Raw genomic sequence first — 15,111 nt, forward strand, 5'->3', positions numbered from 1 at the left:
GTTATATTTAAGAATAATTTTATTATTTATACCACGCCCATCTGGCTGGGTTTCCCCAGCCACTCTTGGCGGCTTCCGTTTGTGTGACAGTTTTAGTTACCACATGCAAACACAGCAACCAAAACATTTTGAGGTGGAGGTGGTCCCACAAAATCTTCTGTACATGATAAAAGTATACCAATCCACAAACTGTTTCCTTGACTAAGAAAAATATTGTGGTCTAAAGTTTCACAAGGACTATAAAAATATCACCAGGGTTTGTTTTGTTTTTGAGAAATAATTTGGAATCATAGAATCATAGAGTTGGAAGAGACCACAAGGGCCATCGAGTCCAACCCCCTGCCAAGCAGGAGTTGTAGCCAACCTTAGTCCTACTCCGAGGTATTAATAGACTTGGTTAACTTAAGCCCATTAATTTCAATGGGTCTTCTCTGAGTAGAACCTAGTTGCACACAATCCTTTACAGGTGTCCAATGCAAGAGGTAGCAAAAAGGCGAACCCACTGGTCTTGCATCAGTGCGATTTACATCTTCAATCAACAATTGGAAACCTGTTGCAGCAGGTGTTGCAGATTGTGGAGTTGCCAAATTTTGCACTCCGATTCTGCAGCTGTGCCTTTAACAGTAGCTTTTGCATGCAGCAATTGGCAGGTGAGAATTGCTAATACAGTCCAGAGGTGCTATTAAAGGCACATTCTGATGGTTTCCTAAAAATAGAGCCATCTGAAGGTTGCTCATTGCCTGGGTGGGTTGTGAGTGAGTGAGTTAAACAGAGAGTTAAGTAGAAATGAGTGCTAAAAAGAGGAAACAGGAGTAGGTTGGAAGGAACTGGGCTTTGCCCACATTGGCAGAGTGCGAATAAAAGCCACATTTTCCACTGAGGAAGGAAGCAATATTTCTGTCTGGGCTGCACCACCTCAGCTTGTTCAGATGACAGAATTCACCTGCATACAAAAGATTCCCTCTGCATTGAAGACCAACATGTTGCAATGGTGGCCAAGCTAGAGCCTCTCTCATTGCCTGCTGGCATGTTAAGTCTCTTGACTGGGAGGGATTTGAAAAATAATAACAGATGAAGAAGCCTAAAGTAATTACCACCTGCAATCTGAGGTGGTGCAGCCTAGATTTATGGCCTTGTGGAAAACTAAACCTAAGATGCACATACAAAAAAGGAATGCAAAACAATTAGTTGGGCAGCCATAAGACCTTTTACCTCCTGAGGCAATTGTGAGCATACTTGTACAGGGAGAATCTGGCTAGCATAGTTCGTGACATCAACGTTCACCTCATGACTAGGTCTGCAAGAAAGAATTTTGTATTGTGCTTTATCGCTGGTTTTATCCTGTGTATTTTTATATATTCTTGTTCCTGGCTTAGATATTTTATATTACGTTTAGAAATTCATTTAATAAATGTATTAAAGCACAGACCCCTACAGCTTACACCTAGTTGTCTCTCTGAACTCTGACAATGCCTCTTTGTTGTCGGGATGAAGACCAGGGGGAGGTCTGTGAATGCACCTAGAAACCACCATACTGTTCAAAGGCAAGATTTATATTTGTTGCCCTGCCCACTTTTGCCCTGACTCCACCCACCTTGGGCATTTATTTATTTATTTATTTATTTATTTATTTATATTAATTTGTACCCCGCCCATCTTGCTGGGTCTCCCCAGCCACTCTGGGCAGCTTCCAACAAAGATTAAAAATACATTAAAATACTACACATTAAAAACTTCCCTGAACAGGGCTGCCTTCAGATGTCTTCTAAATGTCAGGTAGTTGTTTATCTTTTTGACATCTGATGGGAGGGCGTTCCACAGGGTGGGAGCCACAACCGAGAAGGCCCTCTGCTGATGGGAGGGTGTTCCACAGGGCAGGTGCCACTACCAAGAAGGCCCTCTGCCTGGTTCCCTGTAGCTTTGCTTCTCGCAATGAGGGAACCACCAGAAGGCCCTCGGCGCTGGACCTCAGTGTCGGGGTAGAACAATGGGGGTGGAGACGCTCCTTCAGGTATACTGGGTCATGGCCATTTAGGGCTTTAAAGGTCAACACCAACACTTTGAATTGTGCTCAGAAATGCACCCAATATATAAAACAAAACCATGTTACACTGCCCATTTCAAATAACCAAGTTGAATTTATTCGGACATGTTACAGGACTACGGGAAATCAAGATTCGAGGAATCTGAGGGCTCTGATTCGGAAGCCTCCTTCCACCGCCATGTATTCAAGGACCCTCAGGCCCAGCCGGTTGGGGAAGGAGATCTCATATTTGTCGTCCAGGAGCACCATAATCTCAGAAGTAAGGAATGCGAAGCAAAGCTGCAAGAAGCAGAGAGGGAGGCGTCAACGCAGGACACTGAACCTTTTTTTTAAAATGACATGGCAACATTTTAACTTCTTAAATTGGAACAGTCTCCTTCAGGAGGTGGTGGACTCTCCCTCCTTGAAGGTTTTTAAGCAGAGGTTGGATGGCCATCTGTCATGGATGCTTTAAGTTGAGATTCCTACATTGAAGGGGTTGGAATATATGACTCTTGGGGTCCCTTCCAACTCTACAATTCTATGATTCTAAAGGAATGGCAGTCACTGTTTTCGACAGTGCAAGTTGGCCATTCTGGGTTTCCCTTTCCTGACAACAGCACAAAAGGCTGCTTTGACCCCCACGGCTTTTCCACTGCTGATGAGTCTGTAGTACAGTGGTACTTCTGGTTGCGAATGGGATCTGTTCCGGAGGCCCGTTTGCAACATGAAAAGAGCGCAACTCGCAGCGGTGCATCTGTACATCGCGAGCGGCGAAACCCGGAAGTAACTCCTTCTGGTATTTCTGGGTTGCCTCAGGACGTAATTTGAAAGAACGTAACATGAAGCGGACGTAACATGAGGTATGACTGTACAGTGGTACCTCGGGTTAAGTACTTAATTTGTTCCGGAGGTCCGTTCTTAACCTGAAACTGTTCTTAACTTGAAGCACCACTTTAGCTAATGGGGCCGCCCCCTGCTGCCGCGCCGCCGGAGCACGATTTCTGTTCTTATCCTGAAGCAAAGTTCTTAACCTGAAGCACTATTTCTGGGTTAGCGGAGTCTGTAACCTGAAGCATATATAACCTGAAGCGTATGTGACCCGAGGTACCATTGTACATCAAAGCCCAAGGACCAAGACAGCCACATTTTTACGTCTATCCACATAGAGTCACTTGTACCAAAAACGTATCTACCTGACTTGCAATATATATATGTAAGTGTATAAGCATAGGCTACTTTGGAGCATATTTTCTTTTCTTTTGAGTTTGGCATTTATGCCAGAAGACAATTAGAGGTCTTACAACTCAATAAGCTGATTTCTATGCTACCAACGGTTCAGGACCTGCTTTCGGACAGGAATGAACAAATTACTTTAATAGTGGCTGAATTTTTGAGTGCTGTCCATGTAGAGAGGCTGGGTCATTATAAAGAGAATTAGTGGTTCTTAACTGATCAGGGATTTGGTAGTGCTGTATTGTATTATTTATGCAAATTGATTTTCTCTGAGGTTAAAGATCTGACCGGGACAAACCTTGTTATGTTGAGCTCGTATGTTGCACAATTTGTATACGGTGTCTGTTTGAGAATGTGTGGTTTGCTATGCCTAATAAAGGATCTTGATTGATAAGCATAGGCTTTTTTATTTTTTTAAAGCGTTGTAATAAAAACACATGGAATTCATAAACATCCACAAAACAAAGGCGATGATCATTTCATTTGCGAGCCCTTGTAATTAAAAGTGGGACACAACTTTTGTTCAGACAGGCCAGGTCCCCCAACACTGGCATTCCAGTTGTTCTGCCCATATAAAATGAACCCTCCTATGAAACATGGAGGCATCCCACTTTTGCATGTGCCAGGGAAAGTAAACCTGTGTCGTCGTCCCCTCCAGACGTTGTGGGCCTGTTGGTCCCATCATGCCTGACCATCAGCCATGCTAGCCAAGGCTTATGGGAGTTGGGATTATAATGTCATCTGGAAGGCTACAGATGCCCCTCCCTCCACAGGGAACTCCAGGAGAAACTGCCTGGCTGCCTGGCTGGTTCCATTTGATCTACTGCTAAGACCTCACCTGAACTCTGCCGCCTTGCTCAAAAGGGAACTTGGAAATGCTCTCCTCCTCTTCCCCCCACAGCCCATTTTCCTTGGAGTTGCATACAATGGTGTTCCGACACTTCTGGGGGTCAAAGTGCGGGTTGAAGTGAAGAATGAGGTTCTCAGGGTCTTGGCCCAGTTTCACAACAAATCTTGAAGAGGTTTGAAAGTTATGAAAGAAACAAGAATAGCAAACGTGAGAGGCTTACTGGACTTCAGCACCAGCAACAACAACAACAGGGCCCTTCTCCTAAGTGTTCACATGCTTGCCATGCTATGAGAATATTGAGAACATTTTTACATGCCACTTCAATGTCTGAAGGGCGTGAGATTCCAGGGGTTTCAAGCGCTTACCAGGATTCCCTTTTCCTTCAGAATGAGGTGCAGCAGAAACTGAACTGCCTTTATAGTTTATTTGCACATGTATACAACTTGAACCTATGATGGAGCGTCTCCACCTCCATCATTCTGCCTGGACACTGAGGTCCAGTGCCGAGGGCCTTCTGGCGGTTCCCACACTGCGAGAAGCCAAGTTACAGGAAACCAGGCAGAGGGCCTTCTCGGCGGTGGCACCCACCCTATGGAACTCCCTCCCACCAGATGTCAAAGAGAAAAATAACTACCAAACTTTTAGAAGACATCTGAAGGCAGCCCTGTTTAGGGAAGCTTTTAATGTTTAATAGGTTATTGTATTGTATTGTAGTGTTCTGTTGGAAGCTGCCCAGAGTGGCTGGGGAAACCCAACCAGATGGGCAGGGTATGTATGTATGTATGTATGTATGTATGTATAAATAAATAAAATAATAATGATGATGATGATGATGATGATGTTCACATTAACACCCCCTTTGCTTCCCTCTTAGATGCAGTCTTGGATTCAAGCAGAAATCAGGCACAGCTCTATCTCCCTGGTTTCCCAGCCTGCTGCTTCTAGCTTCTAGGTCACATAACTCAACTCTCTCTTCCAGTCTTTGTCTTTGTAACTACCAGCGACTTGGGCGGGGCGGGGGGGAGTTGGGAAACACCCATTTGCCCTCTGGCACCGAGCCACTTCCTTTGCTACCTGAACGACCCGTAGGTAAAGGTAAAGGCACCGCTAACCATTAGGTCCAGTCGCGGACGATTCTGGGGTTATGCCACTCATCTCGCTTTATTGGCCGAGGGAGCCAGCATACAGATTCTGGGTCATGTGGCCAGCATGACTAAGCCACTTTGGCGAACCAGAGCAGCGCACGGAAACGCTGTTTACCTTCCCGCTGGAGCGGTACCTATTTATCTACTTGCACTTTGACGTGCTTTCGAACTGCTAGGTTGGCAGGAGCAGGGACCAAGCAACGGGAGCTCACCCCGTCACGGGGATTCGTACTGCCGACCTTCTGATTGGCAAGTCCTAGGCTCTGTGGTTTAACCCACAGTGGGCCATTAGGAATAACCAGGAATCTTGCCTGGCTAGTCTAGGAATTGTATCCATTCTGGATCCAAGAATTAGAAGGGGATCCAGGCCTATAGCCTAAACCCACCTCAAATTCATATACTGTGCTGGATTTGGGCTTCATGCAAACACTTTAAAAATTAAAAATAAAGCAAGGTTCTAGTACTCGTGGTTGCAGAGATTCACTCAGGAATTATCTACCTGGAGCGTGTTATAGACCAATGAGGTGTCAGGATGGAGCCCAAGATCTGCATAATGTGCCTGCCAATCCCTGTAATTCTTAAATTACTTAACATCAATATCCCTGTATCCCACATTCCCCATTACATAATTTACAACAGCCTTGTAAGGAAGCCCAACATCCCCCTGCTGAAGATGAGGGGGCTATGGGAAGGCAACTTGGTTAATGGGACCAAGTAAGGTAAGGCAGGATCGCCAAAGAATTGATGCTTTTGAGTGATGGTGCTGGAGGAGACTCTTGAGAGTCCCATGGACTGCAAGAAGATCAAACCTCTCCATTCTGAAGGAAATCAGCCCTGAGTGCTCACTGGAAGGACAGATCCTGAAGCTGAGGCTCCAATGGCCACCTCATGAGAAGAGAAGACTCCCTGGAAAAGACCCTGATGTTGGGAAAGATGGAGGGCACAAGGAGAAGGGGACGACAGAGAACGAGATGGTTGGACAGTGTTCTTGAAGCTACCAGCATGAGTTTGACCAAACTGCAGGAGGCAGTGGAAGACAGGAGTGCCTGGCGTGCTCTGGTCCTTGGGGTCACGAAGAGTCGGACACGACTAAACGACTAAACAACAACAAGGTACGCAGGTTCTAGACAAGAGAGTTAGGATGCTATAGGAAAGGCATCTTCAAATGTTTTGAAGGGCTTGCCATGCTGATGGAGCAAATTTATTTTGTTGCTGGCTACTGCATACCATAACCTGGTATGGTAATCAGCAGTTCTCAACCTGTGGGTCCCCAGATGTTGTTGGACTACAACTCCCATCATCCCTGAGCTCTGGCCTTGCTAGCTAGGGGTGATGGGAGTTGTACTTCAACAACATCTGGAGACCCACGGGTTGAGAAAGCCTGCTCCAGATGTTTTGAAAACTCCCATCAGCCCCAGCCAGCTGGTAGAAACTAAGTCAAGGAGGAAGATTTCATCTACACATTAGCACAGGCTGGGGGGAACTTGTTTAAGCTCAGTGGGGAGATGGTTTGCATTCCTTCCTAGGTAACATGCCAACAGCAGGCAGTGCCAGAGGCAGAAGAAGGTAGGCAAATACATTTTACTTTCGTGCAGTAGGGCGTTTTCTCCATACACCCAGGCATAGCCCTCTTGCAATCTCTCTCCTAATTTACTCTCCATTTTAAGGGTGTGGCTGTAGTAGGAAACCAGGTAAAAAAACATGAGAGGATCTGTGTTCTACATCCTTGTTTAGAACATGATTCGCCCTTCCATGCCCTATTTTAATAAATCTGGTGCTTCGGCATTCAGCTTAAGATCTTGGTACAGGTGTGAATTGCTATGTCCTGGACGCATGACCAGGGCAGAGCTTGCCTGGCATACATAAGAGATTCTCCGCTCTCAGAAGCACGTTTAAGGGCTATGTACACACTGTGGGTTGAACCACAGAGGCTAGGACTTGCCGATCAGAAGGTCGGCAGTTCGAATCCCCGCGACGGGGGAGGGAGGTTAAAGGAGAATTAAATAACAAAAGAAGTGTGGTTTAGGCAGTGGAAGTCTTTTAAGATATTTTAATTAAGATTTGTATTTTATAATGTGTGTGAGCGTAACTCTGGAATTACTGTTTAGGGAAAACAGCATTTTCTTTTTGGTTTTTTTCCCTTTGCTTTATTAGTTTCTTCTTACTCTTTATGTTTGGCAAATATGTAAATAATTGTGTTTTTTGCAGATATGTCTGGAAATGTGATTGTATGATTCAATAAAGTTATATTTTAAATTAAAAATAAATAAATAGGTACCGCTCCGAAAGGACCTAATAGTCAGGGGTCCCTTGACCTTGACCTTTTACACAGTGTGCCTACACGCGAGTTCCCGGAGACAGGCGATACTTCCCCCCTTCCCTACTCACTCTTTGGCATCTGGCAAGATCCTTCCTTTTATCTGGACCATGTCTCCATGCAAGACTTGAAACTCAGTGGCAACCACTCCCTATAGCAAGAGAAACGAGAGACATTTTCCAATCGCAGTGGTAGCAGGATGAGATTCAGGAGGAGAAGGGGGAAGGGAAATTAATGCTCTTACAGTCTTTGTCCTGGAAATAAGGTGAGCCCAGGGACCTCCGAGCAGACTTGGCGGTTGCTGCAAAAGGAGAACAAAAGGAAGCCGTCAACAATAGACAGACAGACAGACAAACAGACAGACAAGAGCATAGATAGCATTGGTTAGTGCAGTGCTAGGGAACCTGTGCAGGAATTTTAACACTAGGGTTAATAGAATGAGCTGCCTCCAGGAACTCTGCTTTAGGGCAGCCTACAAATACTGTAGGGACGCGGGTGGCGCTGTGGGTTAAACCACAGAGTCTAGTCTTGCCGATCAGAAGGTTAGCGGTTCAAATCCCCACGACGGGGCGAGCTCCCGTTGCTCAGTCCCTGCTCCTGACAACCTAGCAGTTCGAAAGCACGTCAAAGTACAAGTAGATAAATAGGTACCACTCCTGCGGGAAGGTAAATAGCATTTCTGTGCGCTGCTCTGGTTCCCCAGAAGCGGCTTAGTCATGCTGGCCACATGACCCGGAAGCTGTACGCCGCCTTCCTCGGCCAATAAAACAAGATGTGTGCCGCAACCCCAGAGTCAGCCACGACTTGACCTAATGGTCAGGTTACCTTTACCTTTACCTTACAAATACTGTAAGTGAACCATAAAATAGATGACCTAGCCATGTTCACTCAAATACGCATGTTCTCGAGCCTTTCTCAAATCCCACGTTTTCCTGTGAGGTCCTTTATTTATATAATTTTTATATTGCCCTTTCTCCTGCCCCAGTGAACAGCTGACCTGCTGCATTTTGCGGTAGCTGCTGCTTCTGGACCTACTTTAGAAGCAGTATGATGAAATTTGGGACATATTTACAAATATATGGTTATAAATAACCCTACATGTATTTGGATAATAATAACATTTATATCTTTGTATTCTAGAGAAGCACTTGTAGTTGATTGCATATATAGTGATATAATAGACCTTTTTCTCTTTATGACTTTTTATTTTTACTTTATTTTGCTCAGTTGAAATGCTTTCAATAAAAAATTAAAATAAAGTATCCAGAAGTAGCCAGAGAAACAGAGGCTAGAAGTCAGAGATATAAGAGTTAGCAGCTGAGAAACAATCATGCTCTTCCCTAGAGAGAACAAGCCTCCTATTAATCCTTCTAAATTTCCAGGATAGTTCTATTGCACTTGGTGGTATTGCAGCTTCAATAGCAACTGCTTCCTATACTAACAACCACAAAAATGGACATACAAGACTCACAGGCTGCATGATGATCTCTTCCAAGGGTGCAGCAAATAACCAAAACTTTATTCCTTCCAACCTCTGCGAAAGAAGCCCCACTTACACCTTAAATAGCTGAGGCTTGTTTCAAGGTCCTTTTAAACTGCATCACGTGACAAAAGGGGTTTGCAGTGAGTGGAGGGTCTGATCCTCTCTCTAGCAATGCAAGGCGAAGAAAATCAGAGCCAATAGGCTAAACAGCTGGCCTGTTTCTGATGACTGGGAACCAGTGCCGGATTTACGTATGAGCTAAACAAGCTATAGCTTAGGGGCCTAACAATTTAAAGGGGGAAAAACTGGATGTACATTTCCAAAACAAAAAATAAAAAACAAATACAATTGTTTTAGATACCTATTTGGTCCATAAATTACCATATAGCATATATTCAGCACAAAAAACAGCGACAATTTGTTGTTGACAAAGGACAGCTGGACATATAAAGGGCCCCATTACCTTCAGTAGCTTAGGGCCTCATCAAACCTAAATCTGACCCTGCTGGGAACACACCTGATAAGCTCAAACAGCTGGTGCTATTTCTTTACGGCAGCCTAGTACCTCCAGAAAAGGACGCGGGTAGCACTGTGGGTTAAACCACAGAGTCTAGGGCTTGCCGATCAGAAGGTCAGCGGTTTGAATCCCCGTGACGGGGTGAGCCCCCGTTGCTCGGTCCCTGCTCCTGCCAACCTAGCACTTCGAAAGCACGTCAAAGTGCAAGTAGATCAATAGGTACTGCTCCAGCAGGAAGGTAAACGGTGTTTCCGTGCGCTGCTCTGGTTCGCCAGAAGGGGCTTAGTCCTGCTGGCCACATGACCCAGAACCTGTACGCCGGCTCCCTCGGCCAGTAAAGCGAGATGAGCGCCGCAACCCCAGAGTCGGCCACAACTGGACCTAATGGTCAGGGGTCCCTTTACCTTTACCTTTAGTACCTCCAGATGTTTGAGGATACGGCTTCCATCAGCCTGAGCCCTCACCTGTGCTCAGGTGAGGCTGATGGGAGTTGGAGACTGAAACCTATGGAGGGCACACTGTTGGCCAACACCGCCTTATGCAATTTAAATCAACAGCCTCCTGGCTGGTAACCATTCAGTCATTTGTTCATTCTCCCACCCCCACCTTTGACCTGGATTTTGGATGCCACACAAGCAGAAAAGCAGGCCAGTCGACAACTGAGCCAATGAAAGGAAAGAGCTGAGATGCCCATTGCTTTGATTGGTCTTCAGTGGGGAATGGATGGAGCCCTGGACTGCTTGGTGGCTGAGTGAGGATTCGAACTCAGGCCGCTCCTGTTCTAGCACTGGCACTGTTGTGAGTTTGTGAGGGGCCAGATTCCCCCCTAAATTCCTGGGTCTGATAAAAGCTAGAATGAATCAGTGCTTGTTGGGTTCAGCTGGAAGCTTTCCGTGACCACCTGGAGGAGGAGCCATTGAGAAGAACCATCAAGAGGTCATTACTGAAGTGGCCAAGTCATGGACCTAGTGAAACAGAGAGGGAGAGAAACCGTCAGCAAGGCTATGTGCCCCATCTTGCGCTCCGAGTACTTAGCAAAACACAATGCCAGAGCAGAGTGGGAGAAGTACATGTGAAAAGGATCTAGGAGTCTTGGTTGACCACAAACTTGACATGAGCCAACAGTGTGACGCGGCAGCTAAAAAAGCCAATGCAATTCTGGGCTGCATCAATAGGAGTATAGCATCTAGATCAAGGGAAGTAACAGTGCCACTGTATTCTGCTCTGGTCAGACCTCACCTGGAGTACTGTGTCCAGTTCTGGGCACCAGAGTTCAAGAAGGACACTGACAAACTGGAACGTGTCCAGAGGAGGGCAACCAAAATGGTCAAAGGCCTGGAAACGATGCCTTATGAGGAACGGCTAAGGGAGCTGGGCATGTTTAGCCTGGAGAAGAGGAGGTTAAGGGGTGATATGATAGCCATGTTCAAATATATAAAAGGATGTCACATAGAGGAGGGAGAAAGGTTGTTTTCTGCTGCTCCAGAGAAGCAGACACGGAGCAATGGATCCAAACTACAAGAAAGAAGATTCCACCTAAACATTAGGAAGAACTTCCTGACAGTAAGAGCTGTTCGACAGTGGAATTTGCTGCCAAGAAGTGTGGTGGAGTCTCCTACTTTGGAGGTCTTTAAGCAGAGGCTTCACATCCATATGTCAGGAGTGCTCTGATGGTGTTTCCTGCTTGGCAGGGGGTTGGACTCGATGGCCCTTGTGGTCTCTTCCAACTCTATGATTCTAAGTCTCAGGTTGGCAGTTTGGATGATGTAATCAAACAGGAGACAAATATCCATTTTGCAAGTTGGGGTCGGGGGCAGAGAGAAGGAGGGCTGTCTGTTTTATGCTGCACAGAGGGTCAGGCACGATGTTTGGGGTCTCTTGGAATCTGAGACGGCAGCACTGGAAGGAACAGAACCTTCTTGGAATGCGAATGCCATCTAGACCAACCTCAACATCTAGACCCAGGTTGTATACAGTGATACCTTGGTTTACAACCATAATCCTTTCCGGAGATCCCGGTTGTAAACCAAAGCAGGTTGTAACCCAAGGCGTGCTTTCGCCAATGGGGCCTCCCAAAAAAAATAATTGGTTGTAATCCAAAAAAATTGGGTTGTATTCCAAAAAAAGGGACACACATTTCAGGGTTTGACGTGGTTGTAATCCAAAATGGTTGTAATCCTAAACTGTTGCAAACCAAGCTACTACTGTATACAGCGGTACCTTGGTTTAAGAACAGCCCTGTTTACGAACTATTCGGTTTACGAACTCTGCAAAACCAGAAGTAGTGTCTTGGTTTGCGAACTTTACCTCGGTCTAAGAACGGAAGCCAAACGGTGGAAGGGCACTGGCTGTGGGAGGCCTCATTAGGGAAAGCTCGCCTCAGTTTAAGAACGGTTTCGGTTTAAGAACGGACTTCCGGAATGGATTAAGTTTGTAAACCAAGGCACCACTGTTTGTGCAAATAAACCGTATAACATAAAGACACCACAGTCTCCGCTGAGCCTCCTTGTCCAAAAGGAAACACAGTCCCCCTGGATCTCACAAGGCTTGGAGATCGAGGTGGTGGGCGGGTGAGTGGGTAACAATACTTAAAGGCACCATGCAGTAGACTCTTCCTACATTGCTTTGTATCCATTTGGACGGAGGTAGATCAGTTCTGGGACAGCCATGCAGGAAGGCAGATATATTTGCTGTATTTAATTTTTAAAAATAGATTTAAAGCTGCTTGTGCTTTTGGCATCTCCCGTGAACTAATGTGCTTTGCCTGGAGTATATTTTCAACCATCCACCCTACCATTATTTTGTTATTATAAATAATTACATTCTGGCCCACTCTCCTTCCAAGAAACTCAGGGTGGCAGGCATGGCTCCCCATCATTAGTCTTATGACAGCTCTGCAAGCTCAGCTAGGCTGAGAGGCACTGACTGGCAATTCATGTCTAGGGCTTGGAACTGGGGTCTCGCTAGTTCTAGTCTGACACTACTCTAACCACTACACTGCACTACCTTCCTGCCAACATTCCCACAGAGCTGAGCACTGGGCAGATTTGGAAATGTCTCCTCCCACACCAGCTGGGGAAGCCTCATCCTCTATTACCTCTGAGGATGCAGACAGGCTGCTTAGCTGGGCAGAGCTGGGCAACGGGCTCCATGGGGTGGTGAACGCTTCCCTCTGTAAGGAAATCTTCCTGGAACCCCTTAAAGAAGCAGTTATTAAACCATCTTTGGACCTGGCCACTATGGCCAACTATTGCCCAGTCTCCAGTATTCCATTCCTGGGCAAGGCAATCAAGCAGAGAGTCGCGGAACAGCTCCAGGCATGTCTGGAGGATGCAGACCATATATTTATTTAAAATATTTTTTTTATTAGGAATTTCAACAAGACATTTTATCAAAAAAGACATATCACTTCCCCATTTCCCCCTCCCCCTCCCCATAAAGTAACCCCCCCTCCCCTCTCCCCCTGACTTCCCTCAGCTCCTCTCTCTGGTTTATCAACAAATGTTATTCTCTGCATGTTACACAATTGTATAGATCCTTATTATCTGACTGGCTATTGTCAATAAAAAGTTTGTACCGGTAATTGTTTAATCAAAATCTGCCAAGGAGTTCAGTTCACTTTGTTGTTTCTTTAAGTACTTTGTAAAAGGTTCCCATTCATCTTTAAAGTCACAGTTATCCTTGTCCCGTAGTTTGTATGTCAGTTTTGCCAATTCTGCATAGTCCATCAGTTTCTCTTGCCATAATTCTTTAGTCAGGATTTCCTCGTTCTTCCATCCTTGTGCTATTAAGACACTTGCCACCGTTGTCACATACATAAAGATATTTTTCACTTTCCTTGGCAGGTCTTTTCCTGCAATCCCTAACAAAAATGCTTCAGGTTTTTTAACAAATGTTAGATGGAACATTTTCTTCAGCTCGTTGTATATCCTTTTCCAAAACTTTTTAATTTCATTACAGTCGAGGATGCAGACCATTTAGACCTCTTCAAGTTTCAGGCCCCAAAGTGTCTGTTTTGGGTGATGTCACTGTTCCTCATAGCATCCTCTCGCTCATGCCTGCAGCTACTGTGTCATTGCAGCAGGGGTCAGGGGACGGCACATATAAAGTGGCTTCTGAATATATTTTACTCCCAGGAAATCTTCCTCAGTGGCCTTTCCTCGTAAGTGGCTGCTTATGATTTTGTCCGCCTAGATTACTTACCCGTCCCAAATGTGCAAAGAATTACCATGATCTTGCTTCAAAACATGGACATGTGCATCACACCTTTGAGATTGCAACCCTTTTGTGGATGGGCACCTCTCCTGTTCTGTTTAAATCCTGTGATTTAAACTGCCAGCCAGGACAACCCATCAAAATAGGTACCAAACAAAAGAGGTTTTCAGATCATTTTGACACAGGCACCAGAATTTCCCCTTTTCTCCACAGCAAATGCAGGAAAGCAGGATGTACCAATTTTTATAAAATACACATGGGGAACCTCAGTCCAGAAAGCCAAATGTCGTCCCCAAGACTCCTTTGTGTGGCCCTCAATAGGTTTCCTAGCCACACACCCCTCACTGCTCTGATTTCACATCTCCAAGTTTTCTTGCCCAATGCCACCTGCTTGTCTAGAGCAGAGGTTTTCAACCTTTTTGAGTCCACAGCTCCCTTGACCAACTACATTCTTTCTGTGGCACCTATGTGGAGCTCAGGAGTTATATCACCCCTTACCTGCATCTCACCCTTTTTCAAACACCCTCCCTTGTGGAGTGTTCCCTCAGCCTCTTCTCCCCTCTCTTTGGGAGTCCTCTGGGCTGTCGCTGCCACACACCCCTGGTTTCTGAACTGCACCCCCTGCCCCAAAGTGAGGTTTGCCCCACAGGGACCTGGGAAGAGGATGCCCCCAGCCTTACTGGCCCAACAGAGACTGGCCAAAGATGAACATAAGACCAGCACCTTATCTTGGGAGGCGACAGTGGCTGCTGCCAGGTCTGCATGGCAGAAAGGTTTCAGCAACGGGCACTCAGCTCCCAGGCAGGCCTTGCACACAGCAAGCACAAAAAGACCAGCACAATGCCTGCCTCCTTTTTGTCTGTCTGATCCCAACAGCAAGGGCTGGCGGACTAGACGGCTGGGCTCCCTCACCCACTTGCTTGCTCGCTCCAAGGCCGCCTCAGCTCCTGGCAACCCCCTGGCCAGCCCCAGAGGCATCATTTGCAGGCAGAGCTTATAGCCACAGCTTCTGCAACAAACAGCTGTGCAAGCCTTCGGGAGGCAGAGACATGAGAGGGCATCAAGGAGGGAGGGAAGGAAAAAAGGACAGAGGCCAGTGTTGCCCATGGCACCCTGACCATCATTCAAGGCACCCCAGGGTGCCATAACACACTGGTTGAAAACAACCCATCTAGAGTCTAGACCAGCCTTTCTTAACTTTGGCTTAACTCCCATCACCCTTGACCACTGGTTCTGCTAGCTAGGAATGATGGGATTTGCAGCCCAACAACAGCCAGGGACTGAGTGAAATATACCCAGAGTCGTAAAGTGATATCATGCTCTTT

General features: G+C 46.1%; 1 protein-coding gene across 1 annotated transcript; it reads right to left on the minus strand.

The window, feature by feature from the left end:
* Positions 1-2,170: 2,170 nt before the first annotated feature.
* On the minus strand, positions 2,171-9,106 carry LOC309540108 (16 kDa beta-galactoside-binding lectin-like; the record flags this gene model as incomplete). The annotated part of the gene is made up of 5 exons (XM_082236798.1): positions 9,043-9,106; positions 7,816-7,872; positions 7,643-7,722; positions 4,098-4,272; positions 2,171-2,323 (listed from the first exon to the last, which is right to left on the minus strand). Exons 1-5 carry the CDS (start codon positions 9,049-9,051, stop codon positions 2,171-2,173), a joined length of 474 nt encoding a protein of 157 aa, XP_082092924.1. The 5' UTR covers positions 9,052-9,106.
* Positions 9,107-15,111: the final 6,005 nt, after the last annotated feature.

Source organism: Podarcis vaucheri, assembly GCF_965113315.1.
Source record: "Podarcis vaucheri genome assembly, chromosome: 9".
NCBI lineage: Eukaryota > Metazoa > Chordata > Lepidosauria > Squamata > Lacertidae > Podarcis > Podarcis vaucheri.